At 38.2% G+C, this 26,186-nt stretch overlaps 1 protein-coding gene across 1 annotated transcript in view; it reads right to left on the minus strand.

Moving 5' to 3' along the window:
• MTMR6 (Myotubularin- protein 6) overlaps window positions 1–23,450 on the minus strand; it is a 43,342-nt gene extending 19,892 nt beyond the window's left edge. Inside the window, exons 1-7 of the mRNA XM_051212890.1 lie at window positions 23,214–23,450; window positions 21,601–21,717; window positions 14,873–15,035; window positions 8,809–8,966; window positions 6,983–7,111; window positions 4,868–5,135; window positions 786–1,018 (exon numbers count right to left, since the gene is read on the minus strand). Coding sequence (XP_051068814.1) covers window positions 786–1,018; window positions 4,868–5,135; window positions 6,983–7,111; window positions 8,809–8,966; window positions 14,873–15,035; window positions 21,601–21,717; window positions 23,214–23,237 — 1,092 coding nt within the window. The 5' untranslated portion in view covers window positions 23,238–23,450. The remainder of the gene's footprint in view (window positions 1–785; window positions 1,019–4,867; window positions 5,136–6,982; window positions 7,112–8,808; window positions 8,967–14,872; window positions 15,036–21,600; window positions 21,718–23,213) is intronic.
• Window positions 23,451–26,186: the final 2,736 nt, after the last annotated feature.

Genomic DNA, 26,186 nt, shown 5'->3' on the forward strand with positions numbered 1-26,186 from the left:
AGGACTGTACAAGTATGCATCAATAGTCATAGAAACTGTTGAAATTTTCGTTGCAAATACAGCACGACGATGGATGCCACCTTGACACGATGACCGAGCTTGTATGTGATGATCCAACAGAGTAATGTTGGCTAGGACACTTATTCCCTGAGGACCTGACCATGACAGGAAAATTGGTTTGGGGGGTGAAACTAAAAGCAGCAGTCTTGAGATCCACAAAGAAGTCTTACTGCCAACCGTACTGGGGTGCGACAGTATTTTCGATCAAGAAACGGTTAAGGTTGAGTTTTACTTTGCTTGACTGTTCCTGGTTTCCTATGCCATTCAGTGTAAGATGTTGGGGTAGGTACTATGGTTAGAACATGCGTTACACATGCTAACCAATTGACCAATCTATGAAAATCTAGTCCCGTCGAGTGGTTACTCATAGTCTCCTAGAACCTCACCCTACCTTACCTACAACTCCGGATGTGACTCAACTAATTATTATTACTTTCAGTTTGATAATTTGCTATATAATGTACGTCATTACCTCTTAAATACTCCACTATAAAATTAACTGAGACAGCAAACGAATACTTCAAACAAAACTTTCCTCATCAATAAACATACTGAACATGAAAATTAACATGTTTCACGTTGCTGATGGTTCTGATGAGTTACATGATATAGGACAGTTTTTTGGTGTCTTATGGATTTAACTCCCTTCTTGATATTTAAGTTATTTGTACAATACAGGTCAAACAATCTCTACGTATTTACATATCCATTTGTTTTTAACTCACTTGCAACCCTAGAAATGTTCTATAATATGGATCTAATATAATTTGAGCTAGGGCACAAACTTGAGCAGTACGATCCCATCCATCGGAACAATGTACAAGTACAGAATTTCCTTCATCTAATCGTTTTGCGACAAAATAAGCTGCTTCTAATATAGCATGTAAATGTTTCAACCAACCAGATTTATTTAAACCAGAAGTAAATTGTTCCACATTAACTGTTGGATTACAACATACTATATTGAAAAGAAATATAAGAAATGAAAGTGCTAAGTGCAAAATCGTACATTAAATACCTCATTTGCATATCATTCTTCAGTTATCCTTACACACTCCATCATTCTTCTAATGATATTGTTATCGTGATTGATCTCTGTTTTCCCTCCTTTTCTCTTTATTTCAATCTTCTGCTGGTTAACATTCTACTTCCAATTCCGGCTAAATACTACTTATATTTGTCCGCATAAGTAGCGCACACTACACGTGTACCAGCCAAAAACAACCAATTAAAAGGGTAGGGAAACATATATGACACCTCAATTACTTATCAGACTATCTACCAGTTTATCTAGGAAACCCACCGATCAATGTTTCCTTTCATCCATACAACAATAAGAATACTAGCTTTATTCGGTACCACATGTTTGGCTTACGCAGAATTTTTAGCACAAAATCGCAACAAATTTCTTGTTTTTTTTTTTTTAAAAAATCAGTTGGATTGCAAATAATAGGAAAAAGCAGCATTCCTCAACGCCTGATAAAAACGGTTTTTCTGAGTTGAAGATGTTAAACAATACTCTATGTTAGATCATTGTTGTTTGCGAAAACCTAATATTATGTGGCAACACTGTTAGTAATACTGAGGTTTGATAGTGTATTCAGGCACAGTGACAACAACTCAAGTGATGTCACTATCTTGAAACATTGACTTCGGTGCCCTGGATGTAATACGAGTGGCATCTAAGCGACTTTCACATCGTCCGACACTTGCCAACGATAGGACGGTATAGAAAATGTAGAGAAGTGGTCACTTTATGACATGTCACCGTGGTGCCAATAGATGCTCTACAGAACCGGATTCCGTCGACTTATCATGACTACCTGGTTTGGGTCCGATAAATGGTGCAACTCGAAGGCTTAAGGCGTTATTAAACATGGCTTAGAACGGAAACTAATGGCAATCATGAAGCACTTTTCTTTTATACTCAAATGTGAGCACCACTACTCTAACTGAATTGTCTCGTTTTTATTGTTAACCAAACTGCTTCACCTATTATACTGTTAGTGTTAACAATTTTCTTTTTCATTGTCTTCAAATGTACTCTTTTTCCTCTACAATATTATTCATACATTGTGCGGTGCATGCTATTTTTTGATGCCCTGTTGTACCAGCTTATTTATACGTGCTTATATAAATCATTAAATATTAAAACTCTTGAGACCTGTGGGCAACTTCTTGGTGCATGAGAGATTTGGAGAGAACGTTCATTTTGAATGCAGTTATTTATACCATAAAAATTGACTTCCTCTAAACAATCAACCAAAACTTTGGAGTGGTAGACAATCGCTTTGTTGTATTATATTTTTAAAATCTCAACCTCTCATTATCGCGCCAAAAGCACCTATTTTCACCTTCAGGTTGTATTTCCCACTTGGAAGGGTCTTAAATGTAATTGGCTCGTTTCCTCTTTCAATACGTTATTTTGTGACGCTTCCCAAGGACATTTTTATGTTGTATATATACGTTTGACTTGTGTGCCTGTTTGTTCGCGCTTTTAACTGCTTGTGCAATATACTTCTACATCGGCTGAATCTCTTTTCCCTCTAGATAGCAGGGCTGGGGTGCAGTAAATAGTTAGCTTGTCTTGGTATCGTGTTGCTGGCTTTCGTTTCGTTCGTCGGTTTAGGTGAGTCTCAATCCCTTCAAACGTAGCCCCAATAGACAATTATGTGGAAGAAATTGAGTCAAAGATTACGTAATAGTTTCAAGTATACTTACATTCAGTTGGTTTTCATATTGATTCAGTGTAATTTCTGCATAATAAAATATTTACTTTAATTAATTGATCCTATATGATTTTGCGTTCATATACATTAACACAAATGAATTTCGTGTGAAGATCGTGTGATATAAAAAAACTTTTATATTAAAATTAGAGACTAAACCTGGATATAAATGAATGCATTTGAATGATTAATCTCTTTTGATCTCTGTCAAAAAACTTTGAATACCGTTTCTAGTAAGTGGACAGAGAGGAAAAGGACAGGAAGCAGTCTTGTTTATTGTCACTGAAGCTAGAGTTATGAATTGGTTGCTCAGACCACAAACGTTTCAATCTCCTGGTTCATTGTATCGCCAAAATACATGTGTCGTTCTCTTTGATATTAAGTCAGTTTACGTATGACGGTTAGAGAGTGGTGCTTTACACGCCTGCTCAAAGAGGGATTCGAACATTGGAATGATGTCGATATTATTCGTGAGTATGTATTATATTAATCGAGTTTTAGTTCAGTGGATGATATAACTCAACGGATTTTAATAAAATGATCGAAAAGAATGGGCGCTGATAATTCACCAACAACCGACAACAAGTATAGCTGCTACCTGCATCCCGCCCATCACCATCAGAACCATAAATCTCACTGGTTCGTGAAGGATCAGAAGACCAAGGTCATCCCTGTGACTACGAAGAATTAATCATTATTTGGGAAAAATATTACCATTCACGTGCAGTGTTAATCATTCATAAATCACATTGAAAATTTTACTAAATAGTTTGTACTGATTAATTTAACGGAATGGATTGTTCAGTAAGGTTTGTTTTGACTACGCAGCAGCATGAATCAAAATCTGTAGTGCGAAAAATGTCCACTTCATTAACCAACGACCTTAAATGATGATTACTACTTCGGCTACTTTCCATTATCATCAATGGGCTTCCAGCTACTACTACGTTTAAGTAAAATTGAATAATCGGACACTTTCATCACTCAAAATGGAACGAATCTGGATATCAAAATTAAGTTTTCGAAATTTTGTTTAATTACTGAGTTAAGCTGTCAGTTGAAATTATTCCAATTACTTATACTTATGTTGTAGTGATCTCATGAAAGAAAAAAACATGTAATACCGGTGAATGAGGTTCAAAATAGTTTGCTTTGTTTTTGTTTTAAAATGTCTTAACCTTACGTTTGAAAACATAAAGATGGCAACAAGGATTTTCATGTAAAGTTTTATAACTTGAACAAGAATTGAGCCTGATAATTAAGTCTTCACTCTATTTGCACTTGAGTGACCGATAAAGCATTCATTTTATCCAATCACTCATGTTCTGACTAACTTGTAATGATGTAGCTAATATATATATATATATATATATACATATATATATATATATATATATTCTGTGATGAGTAAATGTCTTGTCTTCAATTCGATCTTGTGAACAGTTATCACTCAGCCCTATGGTACCATTGGATATCGTCGTTCATAAAAAAGCACTTTTTCAATCATTTTATTTACCTAAAGACCGTTTCACCATTAGAAATTGTAAAATTGTTATGCTAAATGGTGTCGGATTCTGAAACTGATACGAAAGCTTCCCATACACGAGCTCGATCGGTTAGTCGGGGGAGAAGGAAGTCATTATTAACTAACCAGATCAAGAAATAACTGAACACCCATATATATAGCCAACACAATCTTTTTTGAAAACATGAATACAATTAATACGAAAAACGCAAAATAGTACAGTCAATTACAAAAGGAACAATAAATACAAGCCTACCGAAACTTTTCTTTGACTAAAGTTTAATACTATCACTAATATGCATCCTTCATTAAGGTGTATCTGCAATCTTGGAAGAATGCAGCTTTGCATCACGTGACTTTTTGGTGAGATTGGAACAGCACGAAGGGGATAACTTATAGTTATCTAACATTATGACACAACACAGGAAATATCGGCGGTGACCACAGCAACAGTTTATAGCCTAATATGATGACATATGTCAATAGTGAAACAAATGTTATTAAATCATACAAAAACATAACATACAAGACAAGTGTTTAACAGTACACATACCTTTTAGTAATTTTTCTAACGATGAACGAACAACATGGATATTTTCAATATCAAAAAATTGTATGACAGCATTACGATAAACATTTGTATCTTCATAACCTTTGCCTTGTGCACGATTAGTAAATGCATTAATTGCTGGTCGCGTATCAACAACATATAATATATTCGAATCGGGATTTGAATTACGTATAGCTTCTAAAAGTACTTGGTCTTCGGTTGATTTTGATGAAAAACCTGCTAACGGTTGACTACTTCGACACAAAGCTGACTAAATACGGTTGTATACATTCACATGAAAAAAAGTGAAAACTAAACGATCAGACTGTTGAATATAGCTTGATGGAACGGCGAACTGATTGATTAAAGTAACTTACTTGATTTTTAACTCGTATATGCAAAGTTCGAAATCCGTCCAATATACTTTGGTTTAGATAACCGGGTATTATTGCTCGGCCTAAACAAAACTAAAGTATATGACTCAAAGCTGTGTACATCTGTTAATCAATTGAGTGTATTTTATAATTACGGGGATTTAGATTTTTATAAAGAAATTTTATGCTTTTGGTTGATAGGGTAGAATTTATTGTACGTTCAATTTTATTTATTGTGCCATATAAGTATATTAATGTAAGTATATGATAAGGAGATGGTGAATCATTCATAAAATGTAGATTCAGGGCTAGAGGCATTTTCGCACTGAATGGGTGTAGAGTTAAAATCAACATAATGATTTGAATGGGTTGGTTTTTGGTATATGGCTAGATTTCGACTACCATTAGAATTCTTTTTAACTAGACAGTTTAAGAATAGTAGTTCACTATGTTCATCTTCCTTTTCGAAAATGAATTTGATATATCCTGAGAACGTGTTCATGTATTTGGAAAAATTTTTGAGAATCTTTTTGATAATGACAAATGTGTCATCTACATATCTGAACCCGATGCGTTCTACATAAGTTTTTCCGTGAGATCTCAACTCGTGTCAAGGAACATTTAAGTTACACAAAAAGACTTTCTAATAATCCTGTAAAATTTAAAAGTTTACAAATTAAATCAGTAATAGCAGTACATGCTATTTTCAACAATCACCGAACTGATATTAAAAATACCAAAATAATTCGGAGAGGCTTTTCAACTATAAGGTGAGGCGAGCAGACTAAGCGTTTCACATAATGCTAAATCCCTCTGCCCTCAATAGGAAAGAAGGCTCGAAGATTCATCCAACCTGGACTGTTTATCTAAACAAACATATTTGACCCTATTTAATTTCCACACAATTTGAACCCCAAAACTTCATATTACAAGTGCATACATTTTTCGTACTCACATTCTGAGGCACAAATTAATATAGTGACAGACCATACAAATTCACCTTGCCCACAAATTACTTGAGGTTGATATATTTCGTTGATCCGACAACGGAGGTTCACATACACGAAATCGAATCAGTGTAGAGCTATTTAAAAAACTATTTACGTCCATATAAATGGTCACAAGTAAGACTGCTATGGAGCCATAAGATTTATAAAAAAAATCGTTCAGTTGAGTAGTTTTTGGTTATTGCTATCGTCAAGTATTTAAATTATCTGGAAAAATTTTAAAAACAGGGGAACATTGGAAACCTTTACCGTCTTAATTAAAGAACCTCTAAAAAAGTAGCGGCACCAGAAGCAACGTGTACACCTACAACAACAACTACGATACACTATAAGACTTGAAACTTTGAAGAACCGCCTCTCGGTTGGGAAAAAAGATGTACTTAACTCAAATTTAAGGACGGAATAGTTCCACCATCAAAAATTCTATTGCACTATTTGGACTGATCATTTTTAACAAGTTAGCATCCACTATCTTCAACAGCTTAAATGAATGGCTTTAAAATATCTGATTTTATCGGATAATAAGCTTTAACGAACGATTTTTGGTTTACACCAAGTACTTTGTACAATAATTAGTGGTTATATGTAGGCTTACATAACTCTACAGGTTATCAATGAATATATGACCCGACACTAGACATAAATTCTCATGACAGAAGAGGAGGGAATGACTGTGACGAACAAAAAACATTGTTTAAAACAAAAAGGAAGCACACAAACAAACAAGACTAACTAACCTTCCCATTTGGATGTAAGTAAGTTAAGACAGGGAATCGGCCACGACTGCGAAAACGTGAACTTCCATACAAAATATTCTTTGATACCATACTTGGAACATATAATACGGGTGGATAAGTATCACATATCTGTATTGGTATATCGGAACGAAGATTGGAGAAATGATAACTTACAGAAATAATTTATGGATTACAGTTATAGTATAATTGCTAACTAACTAGATCACTATGTATATGTATTCCGTTTATCATAAGCTTTCGGTTACCCTATAAACTACTGTTATATGAGCTACTACTCCTTATTTGTTGCCAATCTATTACTTACACCTACTTTTGGCTTGTTTATGTACCATTGTTGTTTTTCACTTTACGGTGTGGTACTGTCCAGTGTGTTTGTATATAAACCACTCCTGTTTGAAAAATATAGAAGCTAGTTGCTGACTTTTGGACTCAACGCAGGGCATAGAGAAAAGCTTGCGAATAACGGACTGACAGAAACAGCTGCTTCGGTTGGAGGCCAAGTCAGTGACGATGAACTGTAGAGGAAACGGCTACTGTCACCTTAAGTCTGCAGGGTGATAGACATCATATAGAGAATCACTTAAACCAGTAGGTTGCAGAGTTTAAACACCGATCCACCTGAGTTTAAGGCACCTGAATAGTAGTACAGTAGTCTTTTACAAAATGTAACTCAAACACGTACAGAAAATTGTACCTGGTAAACAAGTAACACTTAAGATACCGATTATAGATTATGATAATTTTGTCGAACCCAAACAGGACAATGTAAGGTAAATCTTAAATATTTAAATGCTCAGAATAGTAGTCCATATTATATAATATTTTAGTACTAGGCAAAGGCGTTGTTGTGTTAAACAAAAATTTGGGATTTGAAAATAAAATATTTATCAGCTTACGGGTTAGATAACAAATGTTGATCAATAGTCTAATCAAAAAACAATCGGAGTTTCTTTATTCGGTTGAATATTATATTCCTTTACTTTATTCAGCCTGATCCCAAGCATCATATGTATTTTGGTAACTTTACATACAAGGCAAAGTAACAAGTTGACAGTTCAATCTGTTTTATAACGGACTAATTATATTATGTGTAATCGTTTAAAACTATATAAACAAAGATGGGATCTAAATTCATGAACTGAAAGTTGATGGTTAATTGACTCAATCATTATGCTGTAAATCAATAATAGTATTGTTTTCATTCCGACATCATCTCTCTCCACACAAACACACATGTGCGGAATAGATGTGATTTTCTATTCAGAGGGTAGTTGAGCGATTTTACTGGACAGAACGTATGAAATATTCGATTACAGAATCTATTCCAAATACTTTTCTGATTGATATAATGAGGAATAACTAAGCATGAGATTTATGCCCTGATTTCATTGACTCATGAATAACTTTGTATCCTACATCTGCAGTACAGAAAATTCGTAATCTCGTTTATTTTCGTTAGAATGATTTAAGATGATCAATGATTTTAATGCATGAGAGTTAATGACGCGGTACAATGTCAGTAGTGAAATAGATTTGAGAATTGTATTAAATCAGTAACAACAAATAATAAGAATTTCCTATAGCTAAATTCACTTCACGTGACCAAATTTTACACTTTGTGGTTGGCTTGTGTTTTGTACTTTTTTCATGTATTTAGTATGACTCACAATCATCACTTATTGTTTCATCACAAGTTTGGTTACTAAGATAACTCAGAATAATGATTCTGATAATTGTAAAACAGCAATTTTGGTTGTGAATACAGTTTCATTTCCTATGTTAACCCTAAATTTTATACAACTAACCTCAAAATTTTCGTTAACATTAGTTAGACTCCAAAAATAATTAGGTAATCCAAATCGATCATACTGAGACTTAAGTGAAAATGTTGACCACCCTTCTTCTTGAGACCAATAACAATCCGGCGGTACAAATTGATAACACGGGAGTGCAGACACATGTGCTACATAAAATCCATTCCAAGAAACGAAAGAGATAAAAAGAATTATAAGAACTGAACAAGTTCATATTTATAAAACAGTGCACAAAGAATAAACAAACGATCGCGAGAAATGAAAGTTTTGGATTGGATCTTGTACGTGGAGTCATCGTCAGTGAACCCAGTTGCCATGAATTCTCAAAACTAGAGTGAAACAGCCGTTTAACGAAAACCACTTATCACATATCTACTCTACTTACATTTTAATGCATACTCAGTTGCTGGGTACAGATTTGTGTACTTTGCTTCAAGTCACAGTCTAAATGTATAAAGGCTAGTGATGTTACTCAGTTGAGAAAAGCTGAAGTAGGTAGGCTAGCGTTTGAACGCGCAACTTAGCAGCAGTCAAATGTTCTAATAATTGAGCCAACACCCTAATTTCGAATATTTAACAGAAAACTACGTAAAACCACTTGGTTTAAATAGTTGCTTCTATAAAAATCTTCCGCATTATTGTCCCACACACTGCAGAAGCTAAAGCGCAAAAAAAATGAGTACGAAAAAATTATCGTTGATACTCACATACATTCCATAGAACGAATAAAACAAATCAATGTCTAAATGGTCTTCTCTTCTGAAACATAAAGCTAGATTGCTTTGTGAACACATAAAAAAGGCGTTAAGTAAATACTGCCTGTACATTCAACTCATTTCACAATGAACATTGATTTCGCATACATCCTAATGACCTGTGGGACCTCATTATGAAAACAAATCCTACGCAATTGAAAGTAATTGAGATTTTACAAGTGTATCATTTAAGAAAACGAAAATCATGAGTTATATAATGAGAAGTTAAAAAAGACTACCAAACTATACTAATAACTGTCATCTTATTTTAGGTAGACTGACTAATGGAAATTTCACAAGATGTGGGAACGTACATATTGTTATTAACCCTAGAAGTATTATTACTATCATTTCAACACATAAACAAAGGTACGAGAAGGCACCAAATAGGTATGCGCCACACAAATCATTCGATTTGTGTGAGGGCTGGAATACTGCACGGGTGCCCAGACAGAAGCAGGTGGCTTTCGCAGGGGGCCACACCCAGAGCCTTTGACTTAAAGGTCCGACCCACAAGACAGTAGAGCAGCGTAAGGAGATGCAGTACCATGGTAGCTGGTGACCAACAATCGGTTCATACGCCAATTGTTCCATCAGAACCCTGAAGCCCATGTTCACTGTTGATTTGGAATCAGGGTTTTCCAATTCCCTTAGGTGAACCCTCTGTATTCATCGACCCGGTTAAAGTGCCGGGCATTCGCTTTTCGTCCTCTCAATCTCGTAAACAACACCTCTGCCGCAAGAAGGTAGAGAGTTGAACTTTGAGGGAAGTGGTTATATGCACGTTGCTGTGTGAGAGCATTTGTAGAGGGAGAGCTGACTCTCCCCACTCTCGGTTGCACCAGGGCATTAGGGGCAACCCCAGGAGTATGCAATGTGCTTCCCCTAAACGATGTTTAGAACTGAATTTGACTGATCATTGTTGACATATGACTAGAGTCAGTACAGAAATATCAACAATGAGGAAAATACAAACCTTTTCTAATAAAGATCATATTTTCACAACTTAAACAGCGAACTGATCTTAGCTAAACCAGCATTGGAAATCTGATCTTCATCAACAAACCTTGCTGGATAGAGTAAAGTATAGTCAAACTAATGGTGAGAAATGTTCTGGTTTATGAGTATAGTAATTTGACTTAAGCCCGCAAAAGCCCAGGTATGGCCGAGAGCAGGGACGACCTACCCTCCCTCTCGAAGTGCTCTCACACGGCCGCACGCACACAGCCTCTGCCAGGGAAGTCCTACTCACTGCTTTCTCACACCAGGGGTGATGTTTACGAAATTGAGAGGAAGGAAAGCGAATGTCCGTCGCTTTAACCGGGCCCGTGGACACGGTGAGTCCACCTAGGGGAGTTAGGAAACCCTGATTCCAAACCAACAGTGAACATGGGCTCCAGTATCCTGGGGGAACAACTGGTGCATGAACCGATTGTTGGTCACCAGCTACCATGGGACTGCAGCTCCTCATGATACTCCACTGCCTGATAGATAAGACCTTTAGGTCAAAGGCTCGGGGTATTGCCCCCAAAGAAAACCATCTGCTTCGGTCTGGCCACTCGGACAGTATCACAGCCCTCACACAAATAAAATGAAATTACGATATTTACTGAAAATACTATTCTCGCCTCGACTTACAGTCAAACAATTCACATTATTATCATTAATTTTTACTACGTCACTTATTCGCTTTCTTTTATTCCCACTCTGTCTATCCTTACTTTTCGACTTAGACAGCAGCTCGTCTATAGTGGAAATTCGACTCTATCTAAACGTTCTGTAGTCACTGCCTCGTTGAAAATTGAATGCTACCACCAAATACGAATACTAAAACAGCTTTTCTGAAACCACGTGCACCATTCAAACTGGCTGCCTTCAACGTTCGCACACTTATGTAGGTCGGACAACAAATAGGGCTGACTATGTCTTTAGAAAGTCTTAACATTGATGATTGCTGTCTATCCGAGACCCGTATTCAAGACTCTGGTGAAGTACTACAAATTCGCTCTTCATCTGTCGCTTCGAAAAGCTTGTTTTACGTGCGTTTATCCGGAGACCCTGTGGCATCTTCGTCTGGTCTTGCTGGCGTTGGTGTCGCACTAAACGCTAGTGCTGAGGTAGCACTAATAGATTGGACCCCATTAGCAGTCGGTTATGTGCTGTTAGAATAGAAAGTTCCATCAAAGTGAGAAGAAATCGGCGGGAGAAACGATGTCTTCTCGTCATCTCCACGTATGCCTCGACAAATTGCAGCCCGGATGCAATCAACGATGAATTCCACCACCAATTATCTGTTCTTCTGCAGAAAGTGCGTTCGACAGATATTGTAGTACCAGCCGGAGACTTGAATGCTCAGGTCGGGCGTCTAGGCACAGAATAGAGTCGTTTAGGTGGCCGATGGGGACTTCTTGGTCGCAGGACAGATAACGGGGACTGTCTACTGCAACTGTGCACAGTCCCGCCTATAAGCACTGGGTTTCTTCAGGCTCCTTACAACTCATCGAAGCCCATCGGTCTACACCAGGTGACCGTGAGTCTGATCACAAACGGTGATCGTCTACTGCAATTGTGCATAGACCACAACATATTTCTGGCTAGCACTGACTTCCGGCACAGTCACCGCCGATGTGCCACATGGCATCCTTCCTCTGCATCTCTAGCCTGGACTCAGATTGATCACATCGCGATCAGCTACCGCTGACGTGGTTGTATACAAGACTGCCACTCCTTTTGGAGTACCTATCTAGACTCTGACCATGCCTTGGTCTGCGCCAATCTTACCTTACTTCTCAGTGGCCAACGAAGTGACCACCATCAACGGATTGATGTCAGCAAGTTGGTTGCAACTCCTGTTGCTAGTAAGTATCGAACCGAGCTAGCTTCTAGGCTGGCTACCACTCCACGGAAAAGTATAGATGAGCATTGGTTGTGACTTCATGACGCCATGAAAATGGCGAGTAAAGTCGCATGCGGTTTCGCAAAAGGTCTCGCTTATAAGCACGGAGTTTCTTCAGGCTCCTTACAGCTCATTCAAGCCCGTCAGTCTACTCCGGGTGGCCGTGAGTTTGACCACAAATGGCGGTGTGGATCTGTTGCCTGGAGAAAGAATTAATGACCTTCAGTACGCGAATGATATTGCCTTATTGTGCGATAATGCCCAAGTCATGCAATCCTCACTTAATCAGTTGGCAATCAGTGTCCGTAGGTATGGTATGTGCTTTGCACCTCCGAAGTGCAAAGTACTTCTACAAGACTGGCAGGATTCTAATCCTGCACTCACCCTGGATGGTGAGCAGATAGAAGCAGTCGAGAAGTTCGTGTATATAGGTAGTTTCATAAGTGCTGGTGGTGGCGTGAGTGATGAGATCAATGCACGTATAGTGAAAGCCAGAGCGGCTTATGCCAATCCGGGCCATCTTTGGCTCCTTCGTGATGTAAGTCTGACTAAAAAGTTCGGATCTACAACGCGTCGGTGAGAGCAGTTTTGCTCTATGCTTGTGAAACCTGGCCTCCGAGTTGAGGATGTTAGACGACTCTCTGTGTTTGATCATCGTTGTCTCCGAAGAATTGCTGGCATCCAGTAGCAACACCATGTTAGTAATGCAGAGGTCCGGTATCGTGTGTTCGGGCACAGAAATGATAATGCAATCGATGTCACCATCTTGAAACACCGACTTCAGTGGCTTGGACATGGTCTACGAATGTCGTCCCAGAGAATTCCACGTCGTGCATTATTTGCCGACTCTGGGACTGGTTGGAAAAATCGGAGAGGTGGGCAGTGTATGACATGGTGTCGTGGTATGAAAGAAACCTGCAAAGGGCTGGCTTGTGTTGGTCCTTCACGACTCCCTGGTTGGAGTCTGAGAGATTGTGCGACACAGTGGCTAAAGACGTTATCAGATATGGCTCAGAATAGAAGCCAGTGGCGATCCTGCTGTAATCTTCTTTTACTTTCTTCATAAGAAGTGGTTGTAACTTCCTTAACTGAAAAACTTCTTCTGGTTGTACCTTTCCGTTTCCCACACTATTATTATTATTATTATTTCACTACCATACACTAATCTGTAGTCGTTATTGTTCCTTTTTTCTGATACGCACCTTACATTCTTTTTCTCGTCCCATTCTCATTGTTTTGTGTGGCGCATATATATCTGGTGCCCCCTTCTATCAATATTTGTGTTCAAATAAATAAATAAATAAGAAATAATTTGACTCAAACACAAAACAATGTTGCGCCATCATATACTAGGAAGTTAGCTTACAAGTTAAGTAGGAATTGTTTCAGTATGTAAGCGGCTACGACACAACTTAACACCCGAGATTATTAGGTTTAAAAAGGCACACGTACATATGTTTGGGTACTACTTATTGATAATCCATAAAATATTTTGTCAGTATATTGTTTGTAACATATATCTGCTTTGTACCTGAATTACAATTTAAACACACTAACGAACTTGGATGAATAAATGAGCTAACCAGCATCTTGATTAGAACCAACTGGTCGACATGTATTGATGAATGAGAAAAAATTAGAAATATCTCACGGATGTACATTTATTCTTTTATTGCTTAATTCACAACTTGTATATAAACTCGTGAGTACGCCCCGCGGGTGAACTCGAGGAAGCTCTAAGAAGTTCAGGAAAAGCCTAAGATATTCTATCCAATCATCTTTTCGAAGAATATTCCAGAATCTCTACGTGTAGCTTCCCTATCGGACAAATGCCAAAACCCCTGTATGCGGATTGGATGACCATAATGATGATTTCGTTTTTACTAAAAACCTGGGAGTTTTGTACCATATTTGACACTGTTTGAAATAGCATTCCTTTCACTTGTCTTCTGTCTTATTATTTGAGACTTGGAGGGTTCTAGCGTTCGAGTCCTGAAGCTCTAGATATAACAAAACTATGTAGTAAGTACGGAGACGCATTGAAGAGAGCTGACTTAAGTACCAAAGGAGATATGCACCATTCAGATGAGTCACAACAAGAACGAAGAGTATGCCTAAAAGATAGTCGGTCAAATGGCATGAAGATTGGGATTTTCGCAGAACCAGGGCTATCAAAGCCGACTGAATTGTTCAGTTTATTCATGAATGGTAACTAGAGCTATCTTAGTGAGTTTATTTAGTAAAATAACTAGAGCTTTCAATAAATAATTTATAAATATTTTAATTAGGATGTATCATTCAAGTTAACTCTAGCAACATATTCTGTTACTTTAATTACTAAAAGATAACATCTGAGAAATGAACGATTTCACATCCATGTTTTATTCTTGAGCTTAACACTTACCAACACAAAGTAACCGTGTCAATGTTGAATAAACATCGTGACAATCTCGTTCTTTTAATACAACCAAACGAATTACATGGAAATCTTTTCCACGTATAATCAAAGGTGCACCACCAGTAGTTAACGGTAGACGTTCAACTGAAGAAATTAGTTGATTCGGTAACTATACAAAATGAACGCAAAAAGCATATGCTGATCAAAACAAAACAGTTAAATCAAGCCAGATCAACAACTGAGGCAGAATAATATGAATTTATTCTGTTTCACGGTTTCTCGTCAGCTAGTCACAACCAAATATGGATTAAAGTGTGACAAAGGGCTATGATATAGTGTGAGGCAAAAGAACTTGATGACGGAAAGGATTTGAGTTACAAAGATAATCAACAATATATATATATATATATATATATATATATATATATATATATATATATATATGAGTGGGCACATGTGAGGTTATTTAAATATGGAATTCAAAAACAATCCTTCCAAGTTATCAGCCGACTCTTCCATAGCAATTTAGGGACCCAAACCTGATCTATGCCTCCAGAAAGAGACAGTAATCAACCTATTATTTTGTTAAATTTACAGATTTGACTAAAATCACCTGCAATTATTATTTTTGCCTATTATTACTATTTTATTGGTGTCTCTTTTGCAATGCAGTGTTCGTCAAACTGGTTTTTATGAATGCCAAAATCATCCTTTCATTTGTCGGGGTTTTTTCATCCACGTAACAGTCTAAACTCTTCGGATCTTACGTAATTATTATGCAACTCTTCAATTTTAGTTATAAGCAATCATCATTACATTGTTCTAAATCTTCTATAACCATTTTCAAGTGATTTGAATTTTACGTAGACTCTTCACAACTATAATTATCACACGACCCACCCTATTCTGTCTCCAGACTTCATTTGATTATTCCCTCACACCTGTTCAATTATATATATATATATATATATATATATATATATATATATATATACAATTGATAATCTTAGTCATTTTAGTTTTTTTCATCAATAACAATTGTTTCACATTGTCATACCTCAATATTACACTTCAATACATATATAGTCGTAAGCAGCCGATGAGAAACCACAAAATATGAGTCCATACTATTCTGACTTAATTGTTCTGCGGGCTTTATTCAAATTCGTAATAGGAACCAATAGCATGGAAACAGTTAAACATGTTGTCCGAGGATGCATTTCTATCAAGAATTGCTATTGAACGACATCATCAGCACAAACTTCAGAAGAACGATGAAAGCACCACGACCAAACCATCCAGCTCAGTGAACAAAACTCTATCAAAATCCTCAAGATCCTACCATGCCAGACAGACCGGTTGAGGAACGATAAGATTGAAAGCAGAAAACCTAAGGTCCGGGAGCGAAGTCATACTGCTAACTGTACAGGGGTGTGGCGGTAGTAAAATATTTCCTTCAGACAACCAGCATAACAGCGATGCTGCCTTCCTACAAAGGAAGGGTCGACCCTAAAAATGCACACTTCGCTTTATTCCACAGATATTCGTCTCCAGGGATAAGGTTCCAACAAGTACAGGGCTAACACGAAAATTACTCACAAAAATGTCATGTGTGACTGGCCCCAAGCAGTTGTCCCTTGAGCATTGCGATAACACTCTCAGGTCACTAAGACCACCTCTAATCCAATTTCCTTTTCAGGTACCTCTAGAAGAACCCTTCTATGGTGTGCGCAACTGGGAAGTGATAACCACCCTCATACCTCTAACAGAACTCAAGACCACCGTATTCATAATCAGTTCCCCTCTTCCATTCCTATTCTTCCTCCTAATTCGACTATCAACTCCAAATTCCCTCTTTTGACTTTTTCCTCAAGTATCACCATGGCCAACGATGCTAGTGCGCGAAATATTGTCCCAAGACTGCTGCCTATGTCAAATCGACCAACAGGAATCTTAGCCAAGACCCTAAAATCTCATACGGTTGATGTATGCTGTGTCTCTGAAACATACAAAGAGGATCTTAGTGTGGTCACTCACTTGACCTCACCTAGCCAAAACGAGGAGCCCACGAGATATACCCTCCTGTTAGCTGGCGATCAGACTTTATTTTATTTATTTGAAAACATAAATATTGGTACAAAAGGATGCTAAATACATATGCGTCACACAATTCACTTTATCCAACAACTTAAATTAAGTCAGTGATAGAAATCCAATAGTATTTCCTGACTTGGCATCCTTAATAAAATTCTGTATTGAGTCAGTCAGTCAGCTACAGTGTAGGACCAAATACATACATGAATCGGTCCAAGTTGCCACACCTCATTAGCACAAGATGAACACCGGATTCAAAGAAGCAGTTAACTCAATAGTGTAATATATAAACGAAAGATTTTATGTAAGGATACAGTACAGAAAAAAAAGAATTAGTTAGTAGAAAGAAATACGTGAAAAATTTTTAAGAGAAGACAAAGAGTGTATACACTTACGCCATTGTGATCGATTCTGAGCCACGTCACCAAGAGTCTCCAACCATTGGTTACGATTGTCACGCGGACCCCAACCAAGTAGTCTGCATCTACCAACATGGCTCAGACTAAAAGTTAGTGACTTCAAGCACTAATGCCACGTTTTGGTTTGGCCGCCCCTAACTTCCTTCCAACCTTCCCCAACACCGGTTAGCATTACACGCCGTGGTAATCGGTGTTCAGGCATATGTAACATGTGGCCCAACCATCTCAGCCGATGAAGATTCATAACCTCATTAACTGATTTACCATCATTACACAATACCCTGCGTCTAACCTCACTATTACTTACCCGGTGATCCCAGCAGATGCCAGCAATATTTCTAAGGCATCTGTGGTCAAATACTAGTAGCTTACGAGTGTCTTCTACTCTTAATGGCCACGTTTTGCAGCCGTAAAGTAAAACAGAACGGACTGCCGCGCAGTATACTCGTCCTTTTATTGATAGACGGATATATCGCCTTCGCCATAGGTGGCGCAAGTTGGCAAAAGCCAAGCGAGCTTTTCGAATCCGTGCTGAGATTTCGTCAGACACCAACCCATTAAGGCTGATCAGACTTCCAAGGTAAGTGAAGTTGTTAACGCGTTCGACTACTTCACTCCCTATCCTTAGTTCAGGTGTTGACGCAGACCAGTCCTGAAGCAGCAGCTTGCATTTAGAGGGAGAGAAGCGCATTCCAAACATTCTGGCATTGTTGCTTAGTGCTGCCAAAAGACTGCATTTTGTCAGCGTCTTCATCAAACGGGACTATGTCATCTGCGTATTGTAAGTCGTTAAGTGGACCTCCTGGTAGGAGATCAATGCCCGAAAATTCAGCCGATGAGAGTGTTATTTCCAACATTATGTCTATGATGAAATTGAACAAAAATGGAGAAAGTGGACAGCCTTGGCGGACACCACTTGAGGTTGCGAAATCAGATGACTCAACTAGTAGTGTTCGAGTAAAGAGTCTTCACAAGGTTTATGTACTTCTGAGGTACGCCTTTCAATGACAGACACGGCCACAGAACCTCTCGGTCTACGGGGTCAAATCCTGCTTTTAAGTCAAGGAAAACCACCATCGTCGGACGCCGATAAGCATGCCTGTGTTCTAGAACCTGACTAATGGTGCATATGTGGTCGATGCAATCACCACCAGGTCTGAAGCCAGCTTGATTCTCTGGTGTTTGCAGTTCACGAGTCTTAGTTAGGCGTCTGATAATTATCGAAGCTAGTATTTTAGATACTATATTAGTCAAATTAATCCCTCTATGGTTATTACAGGGTGATTTCGACCCCTTCTTATATATTGCGATAGTCAGTGATTGCGACCAGTCAGATGGGATTACGTCCAATTCCCAGATTTTAGCAAAAATATTAGTCAACCTAATCGCTAAAATTAGACCACCATTCTTAAAGACCTCTGAAGCCAATCCATCTGGACCATCTGCTGTTCTTCGTTTCAGATTAACTATAGCCTTTCGAACTTTAGCTAGAGTCGAAGGACCTACTTCAGTGTTCAATTCAGGCTGTTTGGGAATTGTGCGTAGTTGTAGACTAGCTGAAGGCCAGCTGAACTGCTCCTTAAAGTGTTCCGCCCATCGTTCTAAACGTCTGGGTCGAGAGCAGATAAAAGTGTCGTCTTTTTCTGAAATAGTCTCAATTACATTTGAATTTTTAGTTCCAATTTCTTCTTTGAGTCTGAAGAGTTGTCTTATGTTCCCTATAGCCGCCGCCTTGTCCATCTCCTTTGCCTTCGATGCTTACCACTGCTCACAGTCGTTCCTTAGACTTTTGCTTAACCTAGATCTGATTTGCTTCCACTCATCATCGTATCCAGAGCCTGACGGGATGAGTTTGCGAGAATCCACCAGTGCAACAGCCCTTGGAGAAATCCATTGGTTCTTTGTAGCGCTGTTTCCACACCTGTTCGTATATCTTTCCAAGCAACATCTAGGTCAGCCTCGTTTTCAGAACTACCTAAGTGTGACCTCAGTTGTTCCTGGAATCTACTTTCGACTTTCTCGTCACTCAGTACAATTCTAATAGATCTTCTTGGTATGCCTTTTCTGTGTCCAGTGAGGTGCAAGCAAATGCGTGCCCGTATCAGAGCATGGTCAGAGTCTAAGCGTATATTCCAGAACAAGAGACAGTCTTCTATCGACTCTCTCCAACGACGACTGATGGCAATATGGTCTATTTCAGTCCATCGTTGGTTTGATTCAGGTTGTCGTCATGTTAGACTATGTCTCTCCTTATGCTTAGAATTAGTTCCCTAAAAACAAACCATTGTTTGAGCACAATTGCAGCAGACGATCACCATTATCTGTTCGCTGTGTCGGAGTACTAAAATACCCACCTAAATGTCTTTCTGTTTGGTTTAAGCTACCTATCTGAGCATTAAAGTCACCTCCTATGAGTACTATGTCTGAACGTTTAGCTTTCTGAAGAAGTTCAGATAGCTTTCTGTGAAATTCATCGTTCACTTGATCTGAGTTGCAGTCGGTGGGAGCGTAGGCAGAAACAACGAGAAGGCAACGACGTGTTTCCCGATTTTTACGAGTTCTTATGTACCCGTTTAGCCGAACAGCGCATAGATGACCGTTAACGGGGACCTACTGTAATAGTGCTTGTTCCGCCCTCGTACTTAGTGCTATGCCTACACCTATCAGGCTATGAGAACTTGCCATCGGGTTGGCAGATACACGGCGGGTGTATCTCGTCGCCTCTCCGTCTTGCCGAGGTGAGGTCAAGTGAATGAGCACACTAGGATCCTGTATGCGTGTTTCGGAAACACAACATACATCAATGGTACGAGATTCTAGAGTTCCAACGAAGGAGGCCTGCTGGCCGATTTGACATGGAGTGTATACGTTGAAAGCTCTGTGTAGTTTGAAGCGAAGTTTCAATAAACTCGGGAGTGTTTTGCGCGCTAGAATCGTTGACTATGGTGATACTTGAGAAGGAAGCTTAGTGGTGAAAGTCGATGTAGGAGGAATAATGGGAATTAAAGAGGGAGGCTGATTATGAATACAGTGGTCTTGAGTGCTGTTAGAGGTATGGGGGCATTTATCACTTCCCGGTTGTCCACACCGTGGAAGGGTTACTCTGGAAGTTTATTTATTTATTTGAATACATAAATATTGATACAAGAAGGCACCAAATAGATATGCACCACTCTGGAAGTACCTGAAAAGCGAATTGGGTTAAAGGTGGTCTTAGTGACCTGAGAGCGTGACTTTATTGCACAAGGAACAACTGCTTGAGGTCGGTAACACACGACCATTTTGTGAGTAATTTTAGTGTTAGCTCCATACTTGTTGAGACCTTACCGCCGGAGACATATTCGTGGGATAAGGCGAGGTGTGCACTTTTAGGGTCGACCTTTTTTGACCCCACCACTCCTTGTGAGAAGGCAGCATCGCTGTCATGCTGGTCGTTTGAAGGAAACACCTTACTGCTGTCACACCTCTGTACAGTCAGCAGTAGGACTTCGCTTTTGGACCTTGGGTTTGTTGCCTTTAGTCTTACCGCACTTCAACCGGTCTGTCTGGCACGATAGGACCTTGAGGAACGATTGTTCCAGCCAGTATAGCTCAGCTGCTTCATCACGATAGGTGAGCCCGACCACCACGTCAAGGTAGCAACAACGGTCGGGAAGATTGTAAAGGTAACTGTAAGGAATCATTCTGTTTGAGGAAGATCAAGACCAGTCATGAGTTAATTGACGATAATCGAAACAGTTGTAAACAACAAAGCCGACATCTTATGAATTATTACACGTTTAGAGAATTTGCAAGCAAGTTACGAAATTTTTCCAGTTGGATTATCTATGCTAACTCTTGATTCGAAGATGATAATGTGACTTAGGTAAATCACGTTTGCGAAAACCTAAAATCTACTCAGTCAGAAAGTCCTCCTTTCTAATTTAACGCAGCTGATAATTTCTCTTAGCCTAAACATTTAACCACCATATATACTTAATGAAAGGTGAAAAATGAATAAATCCATCTAATATCAGTTTCAAAAGTTGGTAATGCGGTGATACCTTATGTAAGTAACAATATTTTAAACTCGCATTGATCAGTTACTCCTACGGAATAACATTTGTATGAATACATTGATTCGTTTTAACAGATTAAACACACGCAAAAAGCACATTTTATGTTTAACAATAATATATGCATCAAAATACTGAATAAACATGAACAAACAAAAAAGACTACCCATATTTCCTGTTTTCGAGATAATCCAAGAAAAAATATGTGCGTCAGAGTTAAATGTAAGGTTCCACGAATATGTGCATTACCATCGAATTGATCTATGTAGAAAACGTCATTTACCTATAAGAAATAATACGTTTTATGATAAAAGCAGTTGCAAAGTTTGTTTACAGAAAAAGTTACTTTAATAGTCGTTATTTGTCTGGTACTATGATTAATATTTGACCAATCATAGTTTTAAGTTATTTTAACTATTGCATACATCTAATAGGTACAGTATCATCGATAATAAAAAGTCAGTATGAATGGAGTGACAGCATTTCATTATCATTTCAACACAAAGGTACGAGAAGGCACCAAATAGGTATGCGCCACACAAATCATTCGATTTGTGTGAGGGCTGGAATACTGCACGGGTGCCCAGACAGAAGCAGGTGGCTTTCGCAGGGGGCCACACCCAGAGCCTTTGACTTAAAGGTCCGACCCACAAGACAGTAGAGCAGCGTAAGGAGATGCAGTACCATGGTAGCTGGTGACCAACAATCGGTTCATACGCCAATTGTTCCATCAGAACCCTGAAGCCCATGTTCACTGTTGATTTGGAATCAGGGTTTTCCAATTCCCTTAGGTGAACCCTCTGTATTCATCGACCCGGTTAAAGTGCCGGGCATTCGCTTTTCGTCCTCTCAATCTCGTAAACAACACCTCTGCCGCAAGAAGGTAGAGAGTTGAACTTTGAGGGAAGTGGTTATATGAACGTTGCTGTGTGAGAGCATTTGTAGAGGGAGAGCTGACTCTCCCCACTCTCGGTTGCACCAGGGCATTGTGAGGCGATATTGTACCAAAATATAATATTGAATAAAGCCATTAATAATAATAATAGTGGTTAACGACTAGGTGGGATATTTGGGAAAGTTTAAAACGAAAAGGAATCTGAAAGTCAAAGCAGGCGAAAATCACAAGTACCCTAGTATATGTTTGTTACTTTTGTGTTGTGTAGAATATCTGAGAATACCATCAGCAGTGAGCAACTAAATTTATTAACCGACTTATTGAATTTATATAAATGAGTAGCTGCAACAGTGTTTCAGAAATCCCGTTGACCCCCTATTAATGGTTAAATTCAGAGAAAGAATCCGTCAAGCAAACGAATCTACCCAAGCTGCCAGCTTTGGAAAAATCCCCAAAGTGAAATGGCCTTCCCCAAAGTTTGGGGAAATTTTGGGGTTCGCGTCTCATTTCCCCAAAATTTACTATAGCGGCTTCCCCAAAATTTCCTCAAAATGGACCAAATTTCCCTCAAAGTTGGCAGCTTGGGTATGAAGTCGATGAACTGGTTGACAAAGTGCACACTTTGACAAGCGCTCGTCCAAAAATTTAAGTAGTTTTTATCACCCAAGTCCAGGTCGTCAGAGAGGAAATGTGTGATGTCGGTCCGAACCACTATAAACCCTGTGAGCAAAAAACGAATTCATGTGGCTGCAGCCACATGAACACTTTATATCACAGAAAATTAGAGTAGCACTCAAGATGTTCTCGACGAATCTACGCACTTCCCAGCATTATACAGAAATCCCCCAGAAATATTTGATACCTTTAAAGAGAAACCCATGTACCTGTGTCACGGATATCTTGTCCATGCACTTATGTAACGCAATAGTTGAAGATGATAAGTTTAATTATCAATGTTATGTTATTTTTGGAAAGTTATGGACGTGAAATAGTCTGTTTTGGTCCTGATAGCTGGTATGAAGACCATACAACACAAAGGATGTTATTATGAAAGTGTATTGATAAGAATGAGTACAGAGAAGATAGCGAGACAACCACCGCATACGATTAATAGATGCGGGTTGGTTATTATTATCAATATCATTATTATTGTTATTACCATCATTACTATTCACAAACATCTTATGGGTACGTAAGTGTTGTGAAGAAACCATTTTGGTTTTCGTCAAAAACGCAATAATACACAAGTTTCTTGTATAGCCTCATCAGCTGCTGTACCTCGTCCAGGACATTTATATCGCTTCCGAAGAGAGGGGGCAACAATATTTCTGGTGTGATTGTGCCAAGTTGTTTACATGACATTTCTACAGGTTACGTTCTGACCCATTGTCTACTGTTCATCTCTCGATTATCGCAACGTCCTTCTGAAGTTCAATCGAATGCTTATCGCTTTTCATGGACGTCTAGAACTTGTATCGTTTTTATAGAATAGTGACGCCGAGCTTATTTTACCTAGTAGGTCGTCAACAAAGATTAAAAACAGGAGATGACTTTTGCGAAACTCCTGCTGTTGGGACCTTCTCATTCGTATATACTCTATTTAACTTGGTACGAAATATCTTGTTCCTTAGATAGTTTTAGAATCAAAACAATAGTGGGTCAGTGAAGCCCATCTTCGCAGCCTCCGCTATCAGAAGTACATGAGGTGTTGTGTCAGAGGCTTCAGCGAAGCTGAGAAATAATACATAAATAGTTATCTTGTGGTACCATCAGATCATCCAGCTGTCCCATAATATGAGGAGATCGAACGCAAATGACCTGTTTTTTTTCTGAAACCGTGTTGGACTTTAGGGAGTATGATGTTGTTTTCGATGTATTCCTTCATTTGTTTATTGATCAGCCCTCTAATTACCCATGGCAGTATTGAGAGTGTAGAATATCAAAGTAGATGATCTATGCTGAATGATTGGGAACGTCATCGATTTAGACGGGAATGATATGGCGAATCAGATAACTTTGAAGTCACACCTCGCGGTCAGCATCCAAGGTGGATGAGCCCTTCGCTGTTTCAAAGTACTATGGCTGCTATAAAGACCATACAACACAAAGGATGTTATTATGAAAGTGTATTGATAAGAATGAGTACAGAGAAGATAGCGAGACAACCACCGCATACGATTAATAGATGCGGGTTGGTTATTATTATCATTATCATTATTATTGTTATTACCATCATTACTATTCACAAACATCTTATGGGTACATAAGTGTTGTGAAGAAACCATTTTGGTTTTCGTCAAAAACGCAATAATACACAAGTTTCAACAATGTTAGCATTATATTTGCCACATTTGAAAAAGAGAATAATAATAATAGAATAATAATAAATCAGGTTCTGTGTGATTGAGAAGAATATTGAATTGAGTTTCAAGAAGTAAAGGGAGAAAATAAGGAAATAGAAATAAAAGAAGTGCTTAATAGGCGTGTTTATGAACACAGAACAAGAATGAACGACTATGTATGTATCGTCAAATTAGTAACGAAAATAAATTGGAAAATAATTATGAAAAATTAACTTATTATTTCAGTAAGATATGACGCTAGAATAAATGTTTTTGCAGTCGTAGTTTGGAGTGATGCTATGAAAGTCTCAATTAAGTGAAAAGGATAATGAAATATCAATATGTATGAGTCATATGTGCATAGTGAAGATAAAACGAGTCTTAATTAAAAACCTCGTAAACCTAAGAATAATATTTATTTAGATGGAAAAAAGAGAATTAAACACCTGATGAAAGAGTACGACCATGATAATAATAACAATAATAATGATAATTGTGTAATCAATATCGACCTCTGAAGTAAACCAGCAATTTAAAAAGAAATAAGACAAAAAAGCATCCTTTATGTAGTAGTACACAGTGTAGTAGTACACAGAGTGAAACCGGACGTTGTTATAAATTTTTGTGCAATAGTAATTTAGAAGTATGCTATGAAATTCACAATTAATCCCAAAGGATAACCAAATATCAGTTTCCATGTGTTATATATATGTGTGTGGTGAAGATAAAATGGATCTAAGAAGTTAATTTGTTTAAGTGTAACATAGGATAATATTTTTTGTCTTTAATAATAGACTTTGGATGTTTAGGAATATAATATGTTTAGAAGGACAAGAAGAGATAGAAAGAATACCTGATGTGTTGAGGGACTAATAATGATATTAATAACAGTAATAATTATCAATACGAACACAAGCAGACTTCACATATTAAGATGAATAAAAATAAGAACAAAATAGACGTTGAAAGTTCAAAAGGCTACATTTTGCTTTTCAGTCAATTAGATGGATGACGGACCTTGTTTGTATAAATCGTTGTTAGACACATTGATATTCAATAGGCGACATAATCCACCTTCATTAAGAAAATCATCAAGGAGACTTCTGAACTGGGTTGTAGTTTCACTGCAACGGCGGTTCACCGACAGTCTGTTCCACACGGTTGGGTAGCGTGAAGATGGCACAGGTATTCAGTGTTTGACAACGCTTTTACCAGTAACACCTTCTAATATAATTCGTACCCACGAGGAGAAATCAAAAGACAGAATCGAGGAGATCAGAAATTGTATTTGACGATTGCCAATATATCGGAATTATCTGATCTAATCTGGCTAGCGATTGCAGTAGCAGTTGAGCTCGGCGTTCCCACACGTGATCTGGTGCGGATGCACGACCGAGCGCCTTCAGCTAGATGAGTCCACTAAAACTAATCTGGTCAGCATCCAATGTCGAAAACTTACAGAGTTATTTTTTTGGGGGATTTATTTACCGCTACAAGCGAATAACGAAAAAATTC

This window comes from Schistosoma haematobium, chromosome 3 (assembly GCF_000699445.3).
Source record: "Schistosoma haematobium chromosome 3, whole genome shotgun sequence".
Classification (NCBI taxonomy): Eukaryota; Metazoa; Platyhelminthes; class Trematoda; order Strigeidida; family Schistosomatidae; genus Schistosoma; species Schistosoma haematobium.